The sequence below is a fragment of the Callorhinus ursinus genome, unplaced genomic scaffold, assembly GCF_003265705.2.
Source record: "Callorhinus ursinus isolate GAN/ISIS: 27379988/994484 unplaced genomic scaffold, GSC_fseal_2.0 scaffold54, whole genome shotgun sequence".
Taxonomy (NCBI): Eukaryota; Metazoa; Chordata; class Mammalia; order Carnivora; family Otariidae; genus Callorhinus; species Callorhinus ursinus.
Genome location: NW_027397116.1, coordinates 9567685 through 9592279, shown reverse-complemented (window position 1 = coordinate 9592279; position 24595 = coordinate 9567685). Strand labels below are relative to the sequence as shown.

Sequence of the window (24595 nt, the reverse complement as noted above, 5' to 3'; positions counted from 1 at the left end):
ATCCCTCTACTCTGAAGAGTTTTGATCAAGAAAGAATGCTGTACTTTGTCAAATGCTTTTTCTGTATCTATTGAAAGGATCATATGGTTCTTGTTCTTTCTTTTATTAATGTATTATATCACATTGATTGATTTGCGGATATTGAATCAACTTTGCAGCCCAGGGATAAATCCCACTTGGTCATGGTGAATAATTCTTTTAATGTACTGTTGGATCCTATTGGCTAGTATTTTGGTGAGAATTTTTGCATCCGTGTTCATCAAGGATTATTGGTCTGTAATTCTCCTTTTTGATGGGATCTTTGTCCGGTTTTGGGGTCAAGGCAATGGTGACCTCATAAAACGAGTTTGGAAGTTTTCTGGCACTATCTATTGACTTTCTACTTGAAAGATAGAGACAATAATGCATGTTAGGTTTCTTCTATTTTTCCTTTTTAATTCGTCACCTTCAAATTTATATCTATCCATCCATCTACAGAAATTCAATTTTATGTTATTTTTCTTTCATTTTATAGCCAGAAATTCCATCTTCTATTCTTTGTCTATGGGTTGAGCTTTATACCCAATATAAACAAAATTAACTGCCATTTTGGCATATAAGTGTTATTTATCATAAAACAAAAAAATTTGATTTAAGGAATAAAAATTCATCAAATATTTACTTAAAGAAAGCATGCTTCAAAGACCATAAAGACCACTAGATTCTTTTAAAATATATTTTGACTTATATTTACTTCTTTGGATAATTATCTGTCATTTCTTGTGTTTAATGCTGCCCTGTCTTGTATTTTTTTCATTTTGTATATTTAATATTTTAATATGGGTTTGATGAGTGGTAACATTCTGACCATCTATCAATACAAAAAGAGATTTTAACTTAATACTGAAGTGATTGTTTGATTAGATGTGTGTATTGAATATTTCTTCACTATTTCTTCCCTTGGAATTTTTAAGGTAATTCTTCACTATCTTCAAGCAACATTAGTTCCTGATGATGTCAATATGATAGTTTTATCTATCTCTTTTATAGATAGTATTTTATTTTGAAATAATTATAAATGCATAGGAAGTTGCAAAGTTAGTAGAGGAGTCTCATATGCTCTTTGCCCAGTTTCCCCCGATGACTATATTTACACAATTTTAGTACACCACCAAAACCATGAATTTGACATTTGTACAATGTGTTCATATAGTTCTATGCCATTTTATCATATGTGTATATTTGTATAACCACCACCACAATCAAGATACAGAAATGTTTCATCACCACAATGATCCTCCCTGTGATATTCATTTATACTCATGCCTATCTCTTTTCCCTCACCATCCCTAATTTCTGGCAAACACTAATCTGTTCATCCCTATAATTTTGTTGTTTTGATGATATTACATAAGTGGAATCATAGAGAATATGACTTTTGGAGACTGGCTATTATTTTTCACTCAGAAAAATGCCCTTGAGATTTATCCAAGTTGTGTATGTCAGTGGTTCTTTTCCTTGTATTTCAGAGTAGTATTCTGTGGTATAGATGTATTGCAATTTGTTTACCCATTCACTCACTGAGAAACTTTTTTGTTTTTTCCTGTTTTTGACTATTATAAAGAAAGCTGCTATTAAAATATATGTACAGGTTTTTACAGACATAAATTTTCATTTCTCCGGATTGAATGCCCAAGAGTGGAATTGCTAGGTTGTATGATAAATGTCTATTTTGTTCTTTTAAAACTCAAACTATTTTTCAGAGTGGCTTCACTATTTTATATTCCCATCAACAATATGTGATCCAATTTCTCCTTATTCTTGCCAGTATTTGGAATTGTCACTTTTCAGTTACTATAATAGTTGCATTGTGATGTCTAATTGTAGTCTCAATTTGCATGTCCATAATGGAAAATGTTGAAGATTTTTTCCTGGAATTATTTGCCATCTGCATACCCTGTTCAGTGATGTGTCTCTTCATGTCTTTGGCCATTTTCTGATTAGATAGCACTTTTGTTTTATGTTTGTCATTTTCTAAATGTTGAGTTCATTATATATTCTAGATATAGTTTCTTTCTTATATATGTGATTTGTAAAAATTTTCTTCCAGTCTGTAGTTTGCCTTTCATTTTTAAAATTTTTTTTATTTAAATTCAATTTAGTTGACATATAATGTATTATTAGTTTCAGAGGTAGAATTTAGTGATTCATCTTTGCATATAACACCCAGTGCTCATTACATACAGTTCCCTCCTTATTGCCTTTTCAATTTTCTTAAGAGATTCTTTTGAGAGCAAAATCTTTAATGTTGATGAAGCCTAATTTATCAGTATTTTTCTTTTATGGATTATATATTTAGTGTCATGTCTAAGGATTCCAAAAAAGCCTTATGTCCCCCAAATTTTCTCTTATGTTATATTTTAAAAGTTGTGTTTGTTTACATTTTACATTTAAATTTGTACTTCATTTTGTGTTAATTTCTGTGAATATGCAAGTGCTAGAGGCTCATTTGTTGAAAGACTATCTTTGCTCTACTGAATTGCTTTTTTACCTTCATCAAAAATTGAGTGGTCATATTTATGTGGACTACATCTGATTTCTCTATTCTATTACATTTATCTATTTGTCTATCCTTCCTCCAACACCATACAATATTGATTAATATAACTATATAACAAGCCTTGCAATCAGGTAGAGTGATTCCTCCCATTTTATTCTCCTGTTTGAAGTTATTTTAGCTACACTAAAACATATAAGCAAATACTATATTTTATCTTTAATATATAAATATAATAAAAATATTTAAAATACTATATATTTATGAAACATTTCTAAAATACTATATCTTATAATATTTCCACATAAATTTTAGCATCCTATTATCTATATCTACAAAAAGATCTTTTAGGGATTTTGATAGGCATTTTCCATAATAATTTGTATATTACTTTGTCTGGTTTTGATATCAGGATAATACTTTCATGAAATGAGTTAAGAAGTCACCCCTCCTCTTTGATTTTGTTGTAATCGATACAGACCTCATGTTAATTACTCTAAATGTTTGGTAGAATTTTATAGTGAAACCATCTGGGCTTAGAGATCCTTTTTTTTTGTAAATTTTAAATTATGAATTCAAATTCCTTAATAGTTGTAGGACCATTCAAATTATTGACTTCATACTGAGTGAGTAGGCAATTTATACTTTTTGAGGAAGTGCTCCATTTCACCAAAGTAGTAAAATGTATGTGTGTAGACCTGTTGCTAGTTATGTCCTTATTATACTATAATGCCTGCAAAGTGTGTAGCAACACTTCTTGTTTCATTTCTGTTATTAGTAATCTGTGTTTTCTCTTTTTGTAAGTCTTGGAAGATGCTTGTAAATTTTATTTACCTTTCCAAAGATCTATTTTTTTCATTGATTTTCTCTATTGTTTTTCTGTTTAAATTTTATTGATTTCTGCTCTTAGCTTTATGATATCACTTATTCTGCTTGCTTTGAGATTATTTCACTCTTCTTTTCATTATTTCCTGAAGTGGAAGTTCAAATTATTGATCTGAGACTTTATCTTTTCTAAAGCAAGCACTGAATGGTATAAAATTCCCTTGTATCACTGCTTTACCTGCATCTACAAATTTTAATATTTTGTACTTTTATCTCCATTCAGTTCACTGTCTTTTTAATTTCCTTTGAGACTTCCTCTTTGATCCATGTATTGTTTAGTTTCCAAGTGATTGGAGATATTTTTTATCTGTTTTTTTTATTATGTTATGTTAATCACCATACATCATTAGTTTTTGATGTAGTGTTCCATGATTCATTGTTTGCGTATAACACCCAGTGTTCCATTCAATACGCACCCTCTTTAATACCCATCACCAGGCTAACCCTCCCCTCTAGAACCCTCAGTTTGTTTCTCAGAGTCCATCATCTCTCATGGTTTGTCTCCCCCTCCAATATCCCCCCCCTTCATTCTTCCCCTTCTGCTATCTTCTTCTTCTTCTTCTTTTTTTCTTAACATATATTGCATTATTTGTTTCAGAGGTACAGATCTGTGATTCAACAGTCTTGCACACTTCACAGTGCTCACCATAGCACATACCCTCCCCAATGTCTATCACCCAGCCACCCCATCCCTCCCACCCCCCCACCACTCCAGCAACCCTCAGTTTGTTTCCTAAGATTAAGAATTCCTCATATCAGTGAGGTCATATGATACATGTCTTTCTCCGACTGACTTATTTCAAAAGGAATGAAATCTTGCCATTTGCAATGACATGGATGGAATTGGAGGGTATTATGCTGTTTATCTCTTTTTGATTTATATTTTGATTCCACCGTAGTCAAAGAACATGTTCTCTATGGTTTTAATTCTTTCAAATTTATTGAAGTTTGCTTTATGTCCTACGATATCTTGGTATATGTGTATTATATATCTATTCTGCTGTTGTTGAGTGGACTGTTCATTACATATGAGATCTTGTTGGTTGGAGATATTGTTGAGGTCCATATTCTTGATAATTTTCTTTTTCCTATCAATTTTTGAGAGACTGAAGTTTCCTTTTTCTTTAATATCTACCCTCTCAGTTCTGTTTTTCTTCACATATATTGCCACTCTACTGTTTAGTACATAGATGTTTAGAATTTCTTTGTCTTTGTGCTTAAGTGATCCTTTTATCATTACATAATATCTCTTTGTGTCTCTGGAAATTTTATTTGTTTGTACTCCACATTACCTGATATTAATATAGTCAGTCTTGCTTTATTTTGATTAATTTTTGCATGGTATAAGTTTTACAATTCTTTTTGTGTCTGCCTTATGTATATTAGTATACTTGAAGTGAATTTTTTCTAGAAGCAGACATGTAAATGAGACTTTGGGAAGTAGAACTTTAGTTCACAGTTTTCTCAGTACTATACACCAAAGTTACTTGACCTTGGGTTTTCAGGGAGAAAAATTATTTAAGTAAAAATTTTATATAATGCTCATATTGTGATAACCATTCTAAATGACCATCTGACTATGAGCTTCAGTACTCAGAATCTCTTTTCAGTCAATCAACATTTATTAAACAAATATTTATTGGGCACTTATATATTACTGAAACTGTTCTGTTTATGTTGGACAGAAAAAGACAAGTAAATTAATTTCATAAAGGCTTTAATGGAAATAATATGGGGTAATGTAAAAGAAAGTGATTTGAAAAAGTTCTCTAATTGTGTGGTCAGTGAAGATATCTTAAAAGATATATCGATCTTTGAGCTGAGATTTGAATATCAAGCAAAAGACATCCATGCTGAAAATTCTTGGCAGATTTGTAAAGAGGAGATGTGTAAAGATACAGTCTTTACGGATCAAAATATGTAAAACTGTAATATGACTTTCTAAGACATTAGTTCCTCAATATCAAAAAATAAAAATAGTATTGTCTTTGTTAATGATTTTTCTACTTTTCAGCTTTCCAATAAGACATAATGTTCTTTTATTAACACACTACAGTCACTCTGAAGTTCTCCAAGTCTTTATTTTGGCCTACTTTGTATTTGGCTTTTATTTGCTGAAGCAGTTTTTAATGTATCCTGAAAGTTATAAGACCAATATATTTTGCCTTGAACTTAGTATCTTCATGCTGTAACTTAAATTTTTTTTCTTTGACTAGATAGTAGGCTTACATTCCTAGCCAGTGCATTTTCAATTATTTACAAGGCAATATGTAATTATTAAAAATTAATACAATCACTGAATTGACTCTTTAAAGTAAATTTGCCCTTTATATATTGTTATATATTAGTATTATCAGAACAGGTAAAAAGCTCCCACTGAAGATACCACATTTAAATACAGAGCTGCTTTTTCTGACTTGAGATAGGGTATGCTATACAGGCCCAGGTCAGTTCGAATCTGTGTTCAGGCAGGTCAAACAAACATCAGTAATTGTAATATCAGTAAAAAAAGCAAGTATAAAATTATAAAAATCCATTGTATTGTATTGTTAAGAGATAAGGTTGGAGTAAGAAATTTAGAAGTAGGACTATCATAATTTCCATTTGGATCTATGTGTAAGTGACCTTTGTTATACCATCTTCTATGGAACCTAGGAGGGAAACCATTCTTATTTAAAACTTTTACTAATATTAATTCACCAATAATGCCAATATATATACTCAATTCACTTCCTAGTTTACTTGGAATCACCTCCCTCTCAATATTTTCCACAATTTTAAAATTAAAAATAAAATAAGCCTTTCTTATATGCGAAGGACCACCTACATACATAGCCTTATATTTCATATTAAAAGTTGCACGGGAGCACTTCTAAACCTTCTCTTAGAAAAGCAAATGCACACACACTTAGGACTTCCTGATAAATACAGACCTCAATTTCACTGGTAGAACATCTCCCAAATTAGTTTCTGAAAGCGAGCAGTTCTTTACCTTCAATACTGAAAACTCACCTTATCACAAAGGAAGCCACTGTTCCTGGTGCCCACTTTATCACAATCACAGGGTTTGCAAACATCCATGGCGGAAGGATCTGCACCAACTGGTCGGAAAAAGTAATCCTTACATAGCTCACAGTTCCTTCCTGCGTCAGAGAAAGGTTATGCGTTATGACTTCCAATTCATTAAAATCAGCTGCATAATTCAAAATTAAAGACTGTATTCCTTTGAGGGAATTCTATAATTTTCGGGACGTCCATTTTAATGCACCTTTCATCTCTACCTGCCAATTTAGTGATCCAGAGCATATGAAACAATGAACCTGTTACAAACTGTGCTTTACTTCATTAAACTCCCATCTGTTATATAATACCACACTTCTAAAAAGCTCTGCTTTGTTGGGGCCCATACATTTTGAAAGAGTTTGTTTCTAAACTTAAAACTTTTCTTTATTTCTAGGACTAGGCACTTAATCTAAATCAAATATGAGAGGGGTGCCTGCGTGGCTCAGTTGTTAAGCGTCTGCCTTCGGCTCAGGTCATGATCCCAGAGCCCTGGGATAGCCCCCCCCCCCCCCCGCATCGGGCTCCCCGCTCTGTGGGAAGCCTGCTTCTCCCTCTCCCACTCCCCCTGCCTGTGTTCCCTCTCTCGCTGTGTCTCTCTCTGTCAAATAAATAAATAAAATCTTTTAAAAAATAAATAATAAATAAATCAAATATGAGAAATGTTTATGTGTGAGGTAGATGATGGTTATACAGTTGGAAGCAAGTTGGCATGCAGTATTAGAAATATTTTTCAAGGGGCGCTTGGACGGCTCAGTCTGTTAAGCGGCTGCCTTCAGCCCAGGTCATGATTCCAGGGTCCTTGGATCGAACCCCACCTCAGGCTGTCTGTTGAGTGGGGAGCCTGCTTCTCCCTCTACCTGATGCTCCCCCTGCTTGTACTCTCTCTCCAATAAAAAAAAAATAAAAAAATATTTTTCAAGAACTAAATCTTGTTTTAAAAAAAAGACACCGTTCTAAATATATTAGTCTATAGTTAACATTATTAAAAGCAAATGTTTCTCTGTTTATGGCCATTATTTTTTATTTCATATAGCAAAGTAGAAATTGATTATGTTTAGATATATTAGAAATATGAGGTAATTCTTGTAGTTTACAATTTATTATTTAGAAATTTTCTCTTGCCATTTTATATATTAAAAAATATCTGTACTATGGGGGGGTTCTAAAGTAAATGTGAGTAGCATATAAGACCACTGAAAGAAGCTGAAATAAAACTCAAGACTATCAATTCCCCTTTAAACATTATGTACTCTACTGTCTTCGAATATTACTAAAATTGGCTCAATATCAGAAGACTATAGAAATAACTTAATCAAGTGAAAAACACATTCTGATGGATATTGGCCATGGACTAATTAAAAATTAAATGAATTTATAATATTTCTAGAATATTTCTATTTGCATATGCTGAGGTCTCCTGAATTTCTATCTCTAATCTAGAAATTCCTTATTTATCATTCAATGAATATTTATTGAGTGATTACCATATTTTAAACCCTGTGCTAAGTGCTGAGAACTACAGTAGCAAGCCAAATACATATTGTACCCCTTTCACAGAGCTTTCTTACAATCTAATAGGAAAGATGATGCCACTAAAGTATATAGATGATACTGATCTATTCTGAGGCATCACAATAAGGTTTATCTTAAGAGAAGAGTTTCAGGAGTTTCTATTTGTCCACAAAAGTTTCTCCTATGTCTCCTGGAAATACTGTGAACATTTCCAAAACAGAATTTGCCATTTTCCCCCTAAGCTTTGATCATTTTGTGTTTCCTATCTCAATGGCTGGCACCAACATTGACCCTGTTGTTCAAAGTGGAATGTTAGGATTGAGTCTTGACTCTTTCGTTCCTACACCCTACATTTTGCTCAGAAAATGCTGTCACTTTCCATTCCACATATCTCTTGGATCCACTTCTCTCTATCCATACCACCTTAAATGTACTCGAGCATTATTTCTTACCTGGACTACCACAGTATTCCAAACCACTTTTGGCCCTCTTCAATCCATTCTCCACTTTATAACAGCTGTGTCTTTCAAAAACACAAAACTTGTTATGTCTCTTTCTTGTAAAATACCCTCAAGTGGCACCTATTCACCTGAGGATAGAAACCAAACTCTTCATCATGGTTCATAGAGCCTTCTAGATCTGGCCCCTGCCTTCCTTCTTAGCACCTTCTCTTACAATCTTCCATTTGTCCTTCCATCAGTTCTTTCAGGGTGCCATGTTCCTCTCTCCTCTGGGCCATTGTACATCTGTTACTCTTACTAGAGACCTTTGTCACCACCCCCCCAATTCCCTTCCCTTTTGCTCTTTCACCTGATTAACTCCTGCTGCACTTGCCCTATCTTAGCACTCATCAGACAACTTTGTAATTGTTCCTTTAAGTGTGCCTTTCCTACTATGTAATAATCCACACAAAGACAGGAAAATTCATTATCTTGTTCGTCTTTATATTCCCAGCACCTAGCCAAGTTCTGGTGATATTTTAGGTCATCAATAATTATGTAATAAATCCATTCATGCTTCAGAGTGGTACACTTTCAAATCCATCAGACTTGGGCCATTATATTTTACAAATTGAGATACTGCCTATTTCTGCTTTTAATATACCAGCCCTTCAGAGAACAGTAATTTTCAATGATGAGTCAAAATGCTGTATGCTTTTAGAACAAGACTTTGATAATCATCTTGTGCATTTAATTAGCATTTTTAAAAAGTGTTCCCAGATTACCGGGATCCGTGCCAAATCTGAATGAACATAAACATCACTACATGAAAATCCAGACATAATGGAAGATCAAGGTCACACAAAGAAACTTAAGGGTATACATACTCAAACTAACAATTCCTGAGTCTTCCAAAATATACTCATGGTTTAATCAAATGGCCTGTACTTAAAAAAAAAAAATAGAACTTTCCTGAAAAGATATAGTTGAAGATTAGAGTGCTATTTCTGAAAACTACCTAATTTTTTGGATTCATGAAGATTTAATGAACAAGCTTTACTTTTCTAACCTAACAGTATCATTTTTAAGTTTTTATTTAAATTCCAGTTAGTTAACATACAGTATAATATTAGTTTTTCAAGTATACAGTACAGTGATTCAACACTTCCATACAAAACTGGGTGCTCATCACAAATGTGCTTCTTAATCCCCATCACCTATTTAACCCATCCCCCCACCAACCTCCCTTCTGGTAACCATCAGGTTGTTTTCTATAGTTAAGAGTCTGCTTCTTGGTTTCTCTCTCTCTTTTTCCCTTTGCTTGTTTGTTTTGTTTCTTAAATTCCACATGAATGAAATCATATGGTACAGTATCAAAACACTTTCTTAAGTAAGATAGCAATAACATAATTTAAAATGACATGCATTGTATAAGGCACATGGGCCTCAAAGGCCCAATCAGACTTTGTTATTTGTTATCTATGATTTGCTAGTTACCTGTCGTGTTATGCTCACAATCATCACAGACCCCTCCACCTCCTTTGTGGTGCTCAAATGGAAATGGGTCCACTGAGATGTTGTAGTGGCAGCTTCTGGAATGGTTGTTGCATTGACAAGGTTTACAATTGAAAGCATGAACTTGATCACCTTGGCGGAAAGGCTTATCGTTATAAAGAGGCAAGCAGTGATCACACTGAAACAATAAAGTAACAGAACAATAAAGAAATATAAAGCATTCTTTATGTAACAGACACTTGCATTAGATGTAAAACTAATATCAAAGAGTTAAAAGCCAGCAATAATGTTTTTGAAAAAATGTTTTATAAATCAGAAATTAGCATATTATAGGCATGGTAGTGTGAAATGGTAAGTGTCCATACAAGATGAAACTATGCAAAATGATCTTAATAACCAATGAGGAAAGTTATTATTGTTCAATAATCTTCAATTTTTTTGTCAAAACATTAAAACGTGGCTTCTAGTTTGGGGTTCCACAAGTAAAGAGATTGGAGTCACCACTCTATCGTAACAAGTAAAAAGAAAAATCAACAACTCTTCTTGATCGCTAAGGGGAAAAAACAGGACAAACTGTCCCCAAGACTGGAAGGACAGACTGACAGATAACACGGAGTCTCAGTGACAAAAGCAGAGACTCACTAGCAGAAGCTTCTTTGGGAACCATTTCCAAAGGAGGGGGAAAAAATCTCACTGTACTTAACAAATTGCGGGAAGTTCAGTAGGAACAAGTCTGAGAATTGATGACTCCAAGGGGACCTAGTTATAATGGGGGCTCCCAAATATTTTGTGAGATTTACTTCCAGGAGTTTGACCAGGTTCTCACAGTAAATCTTAGGGGAACATTTCCTCATACTTCTGGCAGAAAGAGGAAAAGGGAACCATTTTGAAATAAATCAGTGCTTACTGCACTTCTTAATATCTGCATTCAGGAGAAATTAGTGAACCAGAGCCTAACTTGATGGGGTATTATCAGAGCCTGACTTAGGGAAGGGAAATACCCAACTCCAGCCCACTCCAGTCATCTTGTCCCACAAAAAGACTGAGATCTAATCATAGGACTATAGAGTGCTTACCCCACACTTCACCACATTGCTAAAGGCTTGTATACAGCAGTTCCTTTTACCAGGCACAACATCTGTCTATGAAGAAAATATTACAAGGAACACTAAAGGCAAAACAAAACAAAAACAAAAAACCACTGCACAATTTGAAAAGAAAGAGCAAGCATCAGAATCAGATGTGTAAGGAACGTTGGAATTATCAGACCAGGAATTTAAAACATCTATGATTAAAATGCCAAGGGCTCTAATGGATAAAGTAGACAGCATGCAGGAACAATGGTTGGGCAATGTAAGCAGAGAGATGGAAATCCAAAAAGAAAAAAAAGAAAAGAAAAGAAAAAGAAATGCTAGAGAGAGATTACACAGAAACGAAGAATGCCTTCGATGAGCCTCTAGATTGGACTCAGCTGAGGAAAGAATTTCTGAGGTACTCGATACAGCAATAGAATCCTCAAAAACTGAAAAGCAAAGAGAACAAAAACTGAAAAAACAAAGCAGACAATGCAAGGACAGTGGGACAACTAGAAAAGTTACAACATACACATAACGGGAATACCAGAAGGAGAAGAGAAAAAGGAATAGAATAAATATTTGAAACAATAACGACTGAGAATTTCTCCAATTTAATGTCAAACACCAAATCTCAGATCCAGGAAGCTTAGAGAACACCAAGCAGGATAAATACTGAAAAAAAAAAATCTATACCTGGGCCCATAATTTTCAAACTACAGAAAATCAAAGGTGAAGGAAAAATCCTGAAAGAAGCCAGAGTTTTAAAAACACCTAACCTGTGGAAGAACAATGGTAAGAATTATATCTAACTTCTCCTCAGAAACCATACAAGTAAGAGGAGAGCAGAGCAAAATACTTAACTGTTGAGAGAAAAAAAGCCACCAACCTAGAATTCTGTACACTGCAAAATTTTCCTTCAAAAGTGAAGGAGAACTAAATACTTTCTCAAACAAAAATTGAAATTTGTTGCCAGTAGAACTGCCTTGCAAGAAATGTTAAAAGTTCTCTAGAGAGAAGGAAAATACTATAGGTCAGAAACTTGGATCAGCGTAAAAAAACGAAGAACATCAAAGAAGGAATAGGTGAAGGTAAAACTTTAAAAATGTTCTTACTGTGAGTTATAAATATGAAAGGAAATAAAAATTATAATAGACTAACATTTAGTAGGCTGTAAGTTAACATTTGAAACTTTGAGAATTAAATTGTTTTTATTTCTTTGTGAAAAGTTGAGTAGCTTGAATCACTCTTGCTTTCTTATTCTATGACTTCCATTCTGAGCAAGCATCCTGTCTATGCCTTGGTAAATGATCATATTGCTTTGTAAGTATGGATGGGTTTCCATCATTTCAATCTTTGTGCTTTCAATGTCATCTTCACCCTATTCCTCATAACCACTGTCCTCATTTTTAAGTTAGCCTTTGTTGAATTGCTCTAGCTGCATACATAAAGTCTTTCAAATGGCAGGACTGGTCAGCTGTTTCTTCTGTGAAAAAAGGAATGCTCAATTCCCCTTTTTTGAATTTGTGTTTCTGAAATGTCACATGGGTTTATTACTGACAGACTAGGAAGAAGCTCAACTACAGGCTTCTTTGAATGGATGTGCACTGACCAATCCCCAACAGACTTTGAAAGAAGAGTCACGAATGGTCACTGATCATGAAAAGCATTGTTTCAGAGTAATTTGTAGACTGAAGAGCCAGCAGCTAAATCTGTACTTTATGCAATTACTCACAGTTAATATATCATAATAACTAATACTTGAACCATGTTGTTGGAGGATTGGTATTATCTAACTATGGTAACTGAAATTCATGTAAATTAGAATTGTACAAAGAGTATTTTTAAAGATTTTGTTAAATATGGCCAAATTCCTCCTAAAAAAATTAAATTCAGAGTCCCACCACTAGAAATATCTGAGAATGTCCATTTTGTGTTCTGTTCAACTTAAAACTTTATCTCTTCATGATTTTAAGAAAAATATTAATCACTGTTTTAGTATGTAAGTCTTTGGTTACTAGTAAAACTAAATGTTTTTCAACTGGTTCTTGGTCAAATATAATCTTTTTTGAGGAAACTTCATTTGTATTTTGCATATTTTTTCTTATTGATTTTAACTATCTTATTATATATTAAGTACATTTTTCTCTTGCCAGTCAAATAGTGAGGATTTAGTTCATAATTTTCAATATATACTTATTCTTTACTTTTTTCTTCTACTTCACTTCTACTTTGTTGGCCAAAATTTTCAGCAAAACAGGTAATATATATCACATAGTCGTGATGGTAGCATATTTGTATTATTTCTGAATTTAGTGGATATGTTTTTAAAGTTACAACCTGTCTAATGATGTTGACTATCTCAGGTAAATTATCATTTTAAAGAAGTATCTATTCCAAAATAACAAGATGCTTTTATATAAAAAATAATAAATATAGTGTCCATTTTATTAAAGGTCCTGATTTAAATATTTAACCTACTGAAAATATAAATTCTTATATAGGTTAGTAAGTTAATCAGAATCTATGCTTGCATGCTTAGAATAAACTCAACGTTATTAATGGTAACATTTTAATGGAGAATCAGTATGTATTTCAACTTATCAAGTTAATTTTAATATCCGAATGATCAGAAAGAAAATTCATATTTTGTACATACCCTAAAACCTACTATAATTTGTCAAGTTATATTGCATATAAAGTATGACTGATTCAAAATAAGATTTAAAATAATAGGGGCACCTGGTGGCTTAGTCAGTTAAACATTCAACACTTGATTTTGGCTCAAGTCATGATTTCAGGGTTGTGAGATCGAGCCCTGCATTGTGGCTCCCTTCTCAGTGCAGTCTGCTTGAGATTCTTTCCTCCCTCTGCCCTCCCTCCCACTCACACTCTCTGTCTCTAAAATAAATAAATAAAATCCTTAAAAAATAATATATACATACATAACAGAATTTCTGAATTATTTTTCTTGCTCTTCCATTTTTTTTGTAAAATACTTAATGAATTCTGAAAGTGTCCATTTTTTTTGAGTTATATATTTAAATTATGAATTAGGAGAGTCAAACCATGTAACATCTCAAAAAGTTTCCCTATCTATTCATAATAATGATCCCAGGCAATTTGTTTTAAGACCGTTAAAAACTATTTTGATATTTTGGACAACAAAGCTTATTTCCTTTTACTATTTTCTGCAATAAATGCTTAATATTTCAGAATAGTTTGACACATTTCATAATCATCATTGGGACAAACTGCAGTCAAAAGCATTTTTGCCAGTTATTTTCCTCTACTAGTTCATAGTTGAACAATTTTTTCCCTTAATATTTTTAAAGTCAGAAAGAAAAAATATTTAAGAATTTAATTGTCAATGTGTCACGCTTTTATGGTATTCTGAAATTTTTAGCAGAAAAGCACACAGTTTTTCTACTTAGCTGAGGAAAAGGAAAACAAAAGACAAAGAGGGGAAAATGAGAATGGAAATATCACAATTTTCCCATCATGTAATGCTGCATTCCAATAATTGGCAACAAGTGCACTCTTCCATTTTGGTCAATTTTTAAAAACTGGTATCATATTCTTTTTGGAGTGATGAAGATTCTTTCTCCCCAAAACCATTTCTCGCCCTTTGGGCTTGGATAGCTGCACCTTTTCTCTTTTTCCATAGCTCTCGATACCCTGACCATGCTCCTATCGCTTTGAACCAAAATTATTGGTTTACTTACATGTATCTTCCAGTAATTGAAAGCTATTGACTTTTGTACTCCCTGTGTCATCTACACAGAAGCTTAAGAGACAATTGCTAAGCTGTTAACTGAAAATCCACATGTGACAATAACATTAATATCCAAAGTAGTCATTCTCAAGAAAATGTAGAGAGGGGAACAATGGGAACAATTAATAAATAGGGAAAGGTTATGTAAAGACTTCAGAATTGGTGGTTATTAGGTGATTTGCAATAACCAACGTACAAATATAAAAGTCATTTTGCAAAAGAAAGATAGGTAGCAGTCAGAATCAGAATGCTGTCAGTTATGGCTCTTTGCCCCCAAAACAATTAAAAGTGGAGGAATTAACCTCTTCAAGTTTTCTTTCACCAGCAACAACCAATTGCCAATCAAATTATATAGAATCCAATGTTCGATATTACGCGTAAGCTTGAAGTCAGACATTTTAATTCAATTACTGGTGCTGCCACTAGCTATAAAAGGTAACATGAAATGCAGATTCTCTGTGTGCTGTGCCCTCTATGAAGCATTTAACATGGGTTATTTCGTTGACTCCTTTAGGCTTTGGGTCATATAAATATCTCACAACTGATTTCTGTTTGTTGATTCGCTAGCCCTGTGCTCTCACATAATTAATTCTACCTTTTTAAGCCTTATTTTTCTCATTTATAACATGGTGGCAATAACACCTGCCCCACAGCGTTGCTGTAAAGACCAAGCGCTTAGCAGAAGTTCATACGGTAAGCTTTCAGCCAACATGGCCTACTACTTTGTTAGACTGGCAACTGAGGGTTAAAGAGATGAAGTAACGTGAAAAATATCACTGGACAGACAGTCCTTGAATCCACTTTACCTCCGTGAATCTCAGTTTCCTCATCTCTAAAAGGAAGACAACTCAACTCAATATCTCAATTGTTTTTGACTCAAAATAATCTGAAGATAAGTGGTAAGATTTAAATAATGTCCAACACAAAACCTGGCACATATTACATACTCAAAATCTGGAAGTTATAAGATGGAGGAGGAGGGGAAAAGAGGAAGAGAGGGGTAAAAATCCAACATTGGTGTTGATCTGAAGTTTGAGTGACACCAGCAGTATATAAGACTGCCCTGGCTCAATGTACTAACTATGACATTTAACAGGGGATTCTGTGATCATGCATGGTCTGATTTAGAGGATGTAACCTACAGAATGGAACAGTGAGAAATTCATGACCAAGATCCATTTCTACTTAATTTTATCATCTGTAGCTGTAGTACAGAGAAGGCCTTATCTACACTCACTTCCTAGGAGCCAACAGATTATCATTAGCACATAACCATCACTTCTTCCAGTGGGCTTAACTGTGGGGGAGATGTGTTCTAACTGGATAAATGGAAGAATAAATGAAAACTCACTTTCTGAGTTCCTGGCTTCGGAGGAGAGAAATGAGCTCATTAAGTTCTCTTCCCCAGGTCAATTAGCCATGCAATTTATCTCATCTCCAATTTTTTTTTTAAAAAAACTCTATTCCATTGCAAAACTTTGGCCAAATGCAAAATTTTGCTACAAGACGATGCCAGAAGCCTATTTTTTTTTTTTACTTCATTTGAAAGTCTTTGTACTGACAACTTTGTTCACCCAGTGATGGTGTTTTTATTAGTCAACTTATGCTTTCTTGAATAAAAGGTGGTGGAAGGGATGATATAGAATCTGTGGTCCTGTCATACTGATTACAGATGCAGTTTATCTTACAAAGCAACTGCCGGCTGTTTGAGTTTGAGATGTTGCCTACATGAGTTAGTGGAGTAAATCCAGCAAAAGAATGCCTTTGATATTTTTATGAAGACACATTTCTTTTTTTATTGTCATCGAAAAAATAAATCTCATTAAAATTTTATCTTTACTGTTAACCTAAGAGCCATTATCAAAAAGACTTGTAAAATGAGACTACGCTAATTACTATAGCAATGCTTCAAAGATACAATCCTGGCTTTTTTTAACATTTAAAATCGAAGAGGAATTTGCCACTGACCTAATGGAGTGCCTTGAGTACTACCAACTAGCTGTGATTGAAAATGGCTAGCCTCCCTTCTGTGGACAATAAAAACCCTGCGGAAATATTGGTACCGTTTTATCTCTACTTAAAGAAAACAGCATAGCTATCATTCACAACTCTCAAATTGAACTTTTTAAAAAATATATATTATCGTACTCGGATGGCAAGAGTTTGTAGAAAAAGCCAGAGCAGACACTAGTCCGAGGACAGCAATTTATTCACACCTGCCAGGATACTCCATTGAACCCAATAATTCCAGTGGGAATGCAGAAAAGTACATTTCTACAACTATTAGAGAAAGATTTTTTTTAAATTGTGGAGAAAAGGATACAATGCCCCAAAGGGAATGGTTTGAAAATGCCATATATCTTCAAAGAAATATAATGAGTAATTATTTTACAGTGCTTCACTTTTAAGTTTTGAATTGCCATTGGTACTTACAAGACATGGAAATTCATAGCAAGAGGGAGATTAGATATAGAAATATATCCTTTGGAGGTCTCCTCCAGATATATTAAGGTTTTGTAGGGTTTTTGTCTCTAGATAACATATATTTTGAGAAAAGAGTGTTAAATGTACAGACATCACCTTGTCCAAATTGGTGTGAAATATAAGCAAAAGTTTATTATTCTTTTTTTTTTTTGGTCCATATAAGACCAAAACTTGGAGTTTTCTACAATATAGTATTTAATATAAATAAAAATCTGAAACTTAAAAAAATTATAAATATAAATGTAGAAAAGTATTTAAAATATAGTTTGAATTTAAAAACCAAGTTAAAGATAACATGTAAAGTATAATCCTATTTTCTAGAGAGGTAGATTCATCTGTGGATATGGATATAGAGGCTACAATTTTAAGAAGATAGAGGCAGATGATACAGACTTATAATAACAATAATAAAATATCTGTAAGGATATAAACTTAGAGCATTTGCCAAAGTTATCTATGGGTGGTGAAGTTATAGATGACTTTACTTTTTATAAGTTTATTTTTTCCACAGGATGCATTTATTACTAATGTATTAAAAATGGAGGGCAAATAAAATACAACTGCATGGATAGTTACAAGAAAATTATACATAATTTGCATGTAACACTTCACAAAGAAAAGCTAAGAAAATTAAAATGTTCCAGTTTTAAATTATACACAGATCAGCAAGATACTACAGAGAAAATGATTATCTTTTCAAGTACAATGTAGGCTGAGTTTATGAATTACCAGCAAACAGTATGAATTTTTTACAGATATAAATGTTTCCAAACAATGAGATTAATAAGGATTTTGAGAGATGACAGTTGAAATTTCTGTTGTAAAATGTGATTTAAAAGATACAGAACTAAATGACACACTGACACATCAGCCTTTGATCTTAAGGACGATGCTGTGTTACTATCATTTTGTGTGGTTTACAAAGACAGATAAAAGACAAGCAATACTTTGTAGTCTATTCTTTGATTATAAAATTTCATGAAACTTAAATTTTTAGTTTCATAATTGTGTCTCTTTACAATTCCTTCCAGATAACCCAGAGAACCATGACAAAATAGAGTAATGTTTGAGTAAATTATGAGCATTATGAGTAAATTTTTGAAATCTTCCAATTTTTTTCTATCTTTTCTATCAATGACTTTTAAAGTTTTATTTAAAACCTAGGAACATTTGTGTATATTTAATGCAGTTTCTGAACCAGATGGTGTTCTATTTAATGTTTTCCCAATCTCCAGTGGATCATTTGTCACTTTCAATTATGGTTTCTTCTCTAACAACTGGATTCCCCTGATAAGTCCCTGGATGCTCAGATTATAAGATTTAAACAATTGGTATATCAGGGTTGAGGACCTTTATTACTGATTCATTTAATTGTTTTCATTTTGATAGCTTCTTAAGGGCTACTAATCAACCCCATGAAGTTGCAGCCAAAAACTTAGACATATTCAGGTAGCATAGTCATAGAACAATCAGTGAATCTAGAAGACACAAATAAAAATCTATTTTATTGCATTATATTGTTAATAATACACAATGGTATTTCTGTCTTTTGGATCATTAAACTGGAATAGAATTCTTTTGTTACCATTATACACCAGCAATGACAATATTCCAAAAAATAATCCACAGGTCCTAAAGTATTTGTACCAACTCACACCCATCACTCTTACTTTTGATCCATTATTTAGGAATACCTTCAACTTTACAGAGAAAATATGAACTTTATATTTATTCAGTCACTTATCCAACAGTCTTTAATGACCATTATGTATCTTTGAAGGAAGAAAGAAGAAAATGTCTTCTTAGCCAAAGATACATCAAATCCCTGGGAGGGCTGGTGGGAGGGGTGCACGGGTTGCGGGGGTGGAGAATCTTCCTGAAAATTACAGAACTGCTCAACATACTTAACAGACTCAATGCCCTTTGAAAACTCAAGTTCAGAAAAATGACCATGAATCATCAAGAAAACAGCTTGTCTTCAACATTCATAGATTAAAAAAACAGAGAAGTGAACTATCTGCTTTTGAATTATTTCAGAAAATGTATGGAATGGCTTCTTAAACATTCATTTTAAAAATCACATCTGGAGGGGTGCCTGGCTGGCTCACTCAGAAGAGCATGCAATTTTTGATTTCTAGGTTATTAGTTCAAGCCTCACGTTGGGCGTAAAGATTACTTAAATAAATAAAAAACTTTAAAAACTTTTAAATTAAAAATAAAGTCATATTTGGAAAATCTGTAAGAAGTAGTTAATTCCCCAGTAATGGTAAACAATGAAATATTTATTTTTCCTTAAGTCTAGTACATAACATACAGACTAAAATTTTAGGGGCACAAAGGACAACTACAGGTGCTGCCTTATTTTATTAAACATTTATAGAGAAAATAGCATATTGTCTATACTTTTTAAATCACTACAATTATCATGGACTATTTTAATAATTTACTTACTTATCTGTTGTCCTTATTTGACTCTTAAGCTTCTTCAATCAGAAACTAGATTTTATTGATGTAATCAACCACAGCATAATGCTTGAAACGTTGTAATTGCTCAATAAATGTTTATTGAGTAAGGGAATGAACAAATGAATGTATAAATGAGTGAATAAACCAATGAATGGGTGATGCAACAAGAGCTCATTTCTATTAGTGAATTCATTTCCTTCATTCCTGGTTCTAGCAAAAAAATAAAGTGAAAGAAAATGATTTCCTTTTCTACCCTCGGTAGTAAAATTCCCACAAACGTCTTTATCTAGGCAATGCTTTTCATGCGGTAAGAATAGCCAATATGTTATGGTGTCAGTCCCAAGTTATTCATATTTACCAGCTGACTAAATCTCTCCAATAACCTATGAAGTATGAGTTGCTATTACGTCCATTTTACAGTTGGGAAAACTGAGGAATAGGAAAAAAAACAATAATTTTCTTAAGTCACCTACTAGAATGACAATTAGTATAAAATAGAATGTAAAAATTTATAAGGACAGCAGTGCTTGTTGCATTTTATTCATTAAAACATTCCTAGTGCCTAGAAGCCCTCACACATAGTAGGCACTCAATTTACATATACATGAAAAACATATATTGTATATATATATATATATATATGTACACATATCTATGTGTGTATTTGTATGTATAATATTCTCTTTGTTCTCCTTTAGAACTCTCACTCCTAATCACCATGTTATGCTGGCTCCAGGGATAGAAAATGATCTCCAGGGAGAGAGGTGTTGAGTGCATCCACTATGGCTAACTGTCCATAATAACCTCCTTCTGCTCAGAGCCTAAACTGGAATGACAGAGTCCTGGAAACCCAAGGTTGGAGACGCTCCCCCCCTACCTACCCAGAGCTGGAAAAATCAGAGGTATGTAGGCAGCCCCTGCCTGTGTGGGAAGGGGAGGAATGCAATCTGTTCCAAAGTGAAAAATTATAAAATGCTCACTTTTTAGAAGTCAGTATGGTACTACTTACTGAGCTAAAAGAGGCAATTTGTTCAACTATTCCCAAATGGCATAAATGAATTAGAGATCTTCTGAAAGTCTGTAAATTACTCCTTTCTCATCAGATCAGTATGTTGGAAATTTTAAGAGCCTAAATCTCTAATAATAATAATTGTCCTCCAGCTCTATTCACAGCTTCCTCTTTCCTTTGGATGTAGCAGTTCAATTGTAATTCAAATGATGTAGTCTCAAGATAATTTCTTTTGTCTACTAGATAGAGATATCATCTTTATAAACATAAAAACTTCAATGTACTCTTACAACTACTTTTTCTAATAGAAGTTTCCCTATGCAGCTCTAGTGCTCCAATCACAAAGGTATGATTAGACAAACTTGTGAATTTCTTATCAACGACAGACTGGGCGGGTGCGGGTGTGCGAGAGCACAGATGAAACCACCAACTGCATAGAGAATCTAGACAGAAAGTGGCTCAGTGCTTCGCACATGATAGGTGATCAATATGTTTTATGAATGCATGAATGAATGATCTAATAGATTGTTTACATTTATGACATGTTAAAGTACTGTATCTCAATGTTTCTAGTATTTATTTGAATAGTAACATTAAAAGTTTAAAGATAAATGCAATATTTTCCAGCATATTTTTACCTATAGATTATTATGTAATCTCAGTTAGCAAACCCCAAACAATTACCATGCCTTGCCATTGAGAAGACAGAAATCTTCATTTATTTATCCTTCAATTCTTTCCTCAGTAATTATCTTTCCCCTGGTTACAAATTCTCATATAATTAAAGTGCCCACAGAAAATATGTACTTAGCTGCCCTCTAGGTGCTGAAATTAATAGCATAAATTAAATAGTAATACTATTGGAGAAGACTGATCAGACATTTGTGGTAATACAATGATCATGAACACTTATACATAGCCTGACAATTCAACCATTAATACATGTTGGCTACTTTTAGAAACTTTCTAATTTATGCAATGCCTTGTCTCTATCTCTGAAGGCAAATTTCAATGGAGGATTAGAAAATCATCCAATAAAACAAATTTCGATAACATGGGAAACAAAATCAACATTTGTAAAAATACAGACCATAGGGGGCGCCTGGGTGGCTCATTTGGTTAAGCGTCTGCCTTCAGCTCAGGTCATGATCTCAGGGTCATGGGATCGAGTCCCGTGTCAGGCTCTCTGCTCTGCAGGGAGTCTGCTTTTCCCTCTCCCTTTCCCTCTGTGGTCTCCAATCCACCTCTCAAATAAATAAATAAAATCTTTAAAAAAAAAAAATAGAGACTGTAAACAGAACCATTTGGAAAACTGCTTCAGTTCTACACAGAGTCTGTATAAAAATATAACTGATGGGGGGCCTGGGTGGCTCAGTTGGTTAGATGTCTGACTCTTGGTTTCAGCTCAGGTCACGATCTCAGGGCCATGAGATCAAGCCCCACGTGGGGCTCCATTCTGAGTGCAGAGTTCTCCCTCTCCCTTCCTCCTTGCCCTTCTCCCCACTTGTGCTCTGTCTCTCTCTCTCTCTCTCTCTTGCTCTCACTCTAAAATAAACAATATCTTTAAAAATACATATAACTGAGAGTCAATAAACTTGTAAGGAGGGAACTTCTGACTGTGAATGCAGACAACCTAACAATGTATAGCTGTTGAATGAGATCTGTATGAGAGGCACTGGCATTGTATTAATTTTGAATACTGGTCATTGTTTAATATTTGACTTCTCCCTTGGCCTGCCTGCCCTCCTTTACTGCTTCTTTCTCTTTAATTGTGGAACTTGTCATGGCACTAAATAGAAAAGACACATATGAGCATATGAGACACTTTTCTCCCAAAAGTCCAGAAGGAGGACTTTATGGTTTCTTCCAGTTTGTAGATAGTGGCCAAGCCAAGCCAATTCTATTGAAAGGAAACCATAATAATTTACCCCTACTGATATGCCAGAAAATGTGGCCTGGAATAGAGAACATATTTGTATAGGATAACCTGCACTATTTTACAAAGGAAGTCAATGAAGAGAAAATGGGGTCATATTAAAATGTTCTTTACATGTACCTCTTCAAAATACAGATTCATATTTTAAGAAGTAAAATACATTATTTCTTAAAGATTTTATTTTTTATTTATTTTAGAGAGAGAAAGAGAGCACATGTGTAAGCAGGGAAGGGGAGAACAGGAAGGAGAGGCAGAAAGAATCTGAAGCAGATTCCTCGCTGAGGGGGAGCCCAATGCCGGGCTCGATCTCATGACCTGGAGATCATGACCTGAGCTGAAACCAAGAGTCAGGATGCTTAACCGCCTGGGCCATCCAGGCACCCCACCATTATGTCTTTTAGTTTTTAGGGTTTCTCTACACTTAATGAGTAGACACAAAAATGCATCTGAGTTACTATGTGGACAGAAAGCCATTTTATATTGGAAATTTTATCTAATGTTAGGGTTGAGTACCAGATTAGTAAATTTTAAAAATTTACTTTCATAGTGTAGCTACATTTAAATTTTTCTTTTAAGATTTAAAATGTCAATGATGTTTATATTATCTATTAATTATAAATTGTTGGTCTGAATAATTTGTTTTGCACTAAAGTCATCTCCATTCATTATAGTAATTAGTGTCTGCCAGGAAATCTTTTTTGACTTTCACAAATGAAAGTCCTTCAGTATTTTCAAATACTTGCATCTGTAATCAAGGTGTTATGGCTGTATCATAGCATAATGTTCTACACATAGAAAGCATTTCATAAATATTTGTTGAATGAAGCTAGCAAATGATCAATCTTCACATTAGAACTATAAAGGTACACAGTAATCATGAATTTTGTTAACAGTCATTCTATGCTGCAGAGTCACCTCCCCTCTGTTTTTAGCAGTAGCATGAATACTTAACATAGATGATATGTTCCTGATAGATTAATAAATCATATTATAATATTTTAGGAAAATTATATTTAGGGCTGAAAAATTTATAAATAATAAAAAATCAAACAACTGTGTTCTTTAATTCACCACCTGACTTAAAAAACAAAACACCACAATATACGTTCCACTCTACCAGTAACACCTGAACTTAGTAATATTCATTCACATGCTTTTCTTCATATTTACACTTTATATTTTTGTATTACTTAGTAACAGTATTGTTTTGTGTGTTTTTAAATTTTACATAATGGTTTACTCTATATATTATTCTACAAGCTTTTTGTATTCAATTATTTGAGAGTCTAGTCATGTTGATGTAATAGCTATATTCATTCAGACTCACTGCTATAAGTATCCTTTTAAATATTTGCAAATTGTTTTCCCATAGTGGTGGCACCTTCCCGTCAGTGGTGGATGAGTTGTCAGTAATCTACATCCTTGTCAGCAACTGAAATTTTCAGATTTTTTGAATCTTTACCAACCTCATGAAAATAAAATATTATCTCATGGTTTTGATTACTGATAACCAGTAAAATTGCAGATGTTTTCATATGTATGTATATTGATCCTTTGAGTTGTCATTTCTAGTCTCTTCTGCAAATTACCTGGTTCAATTTTCTTGGTCTGTTTTTCAATTAGTCTGTTTTAAAAATTCCCTTTGTCTATTATATGTGTTGTGTTGCTAATATAATCTGCAAATCTGTAGCTTTTTTTTTAAATGGTAGCTTTTGATGAAGAAGCTTCAAATTATAATGTAGCCACATTTATTAGTTTCTTCCTTTATAGTTATGCTTCTTGTATTCAGAAGCTGTAAAGACAAATTATATTTTCTGTGGAAAATTATTTTTAAATTGTTTCCTGTTTGTAATTTTGGCATATAAAAGACGATTATTTTCATGTTTCTATCCTATATCTAG

The 24595-nt window shown here is 33.4% G+C and overlaps 1 protein-coding gene across 1 annotated transcript in view; it reads right to left on the bottom strand.

Annotated features, from left to right (window-relative positions):
* USH2A (usherin) overlaps window positions 1–24595 on the bottom strand; it is a 707317-nt gene that overhangs the window by 586296 nt on the left and 96426 nt on the right. The window contains exons 9-10 of the mRNA XM_025892244.1: window positions 9934–10129; window positions 6434–6564 (exon numbers count right to left, since the gene is read on the bottom strand). Of these exons, the coding sequence (XP_025748029.1) occupies window positions 6434–6564; window positions 9934–10129 (327 nt within the window). The remainder of the gene's footprint in view (window positions 1–6433; window positions 6565–9933; window positions 10130–24595) is intronic.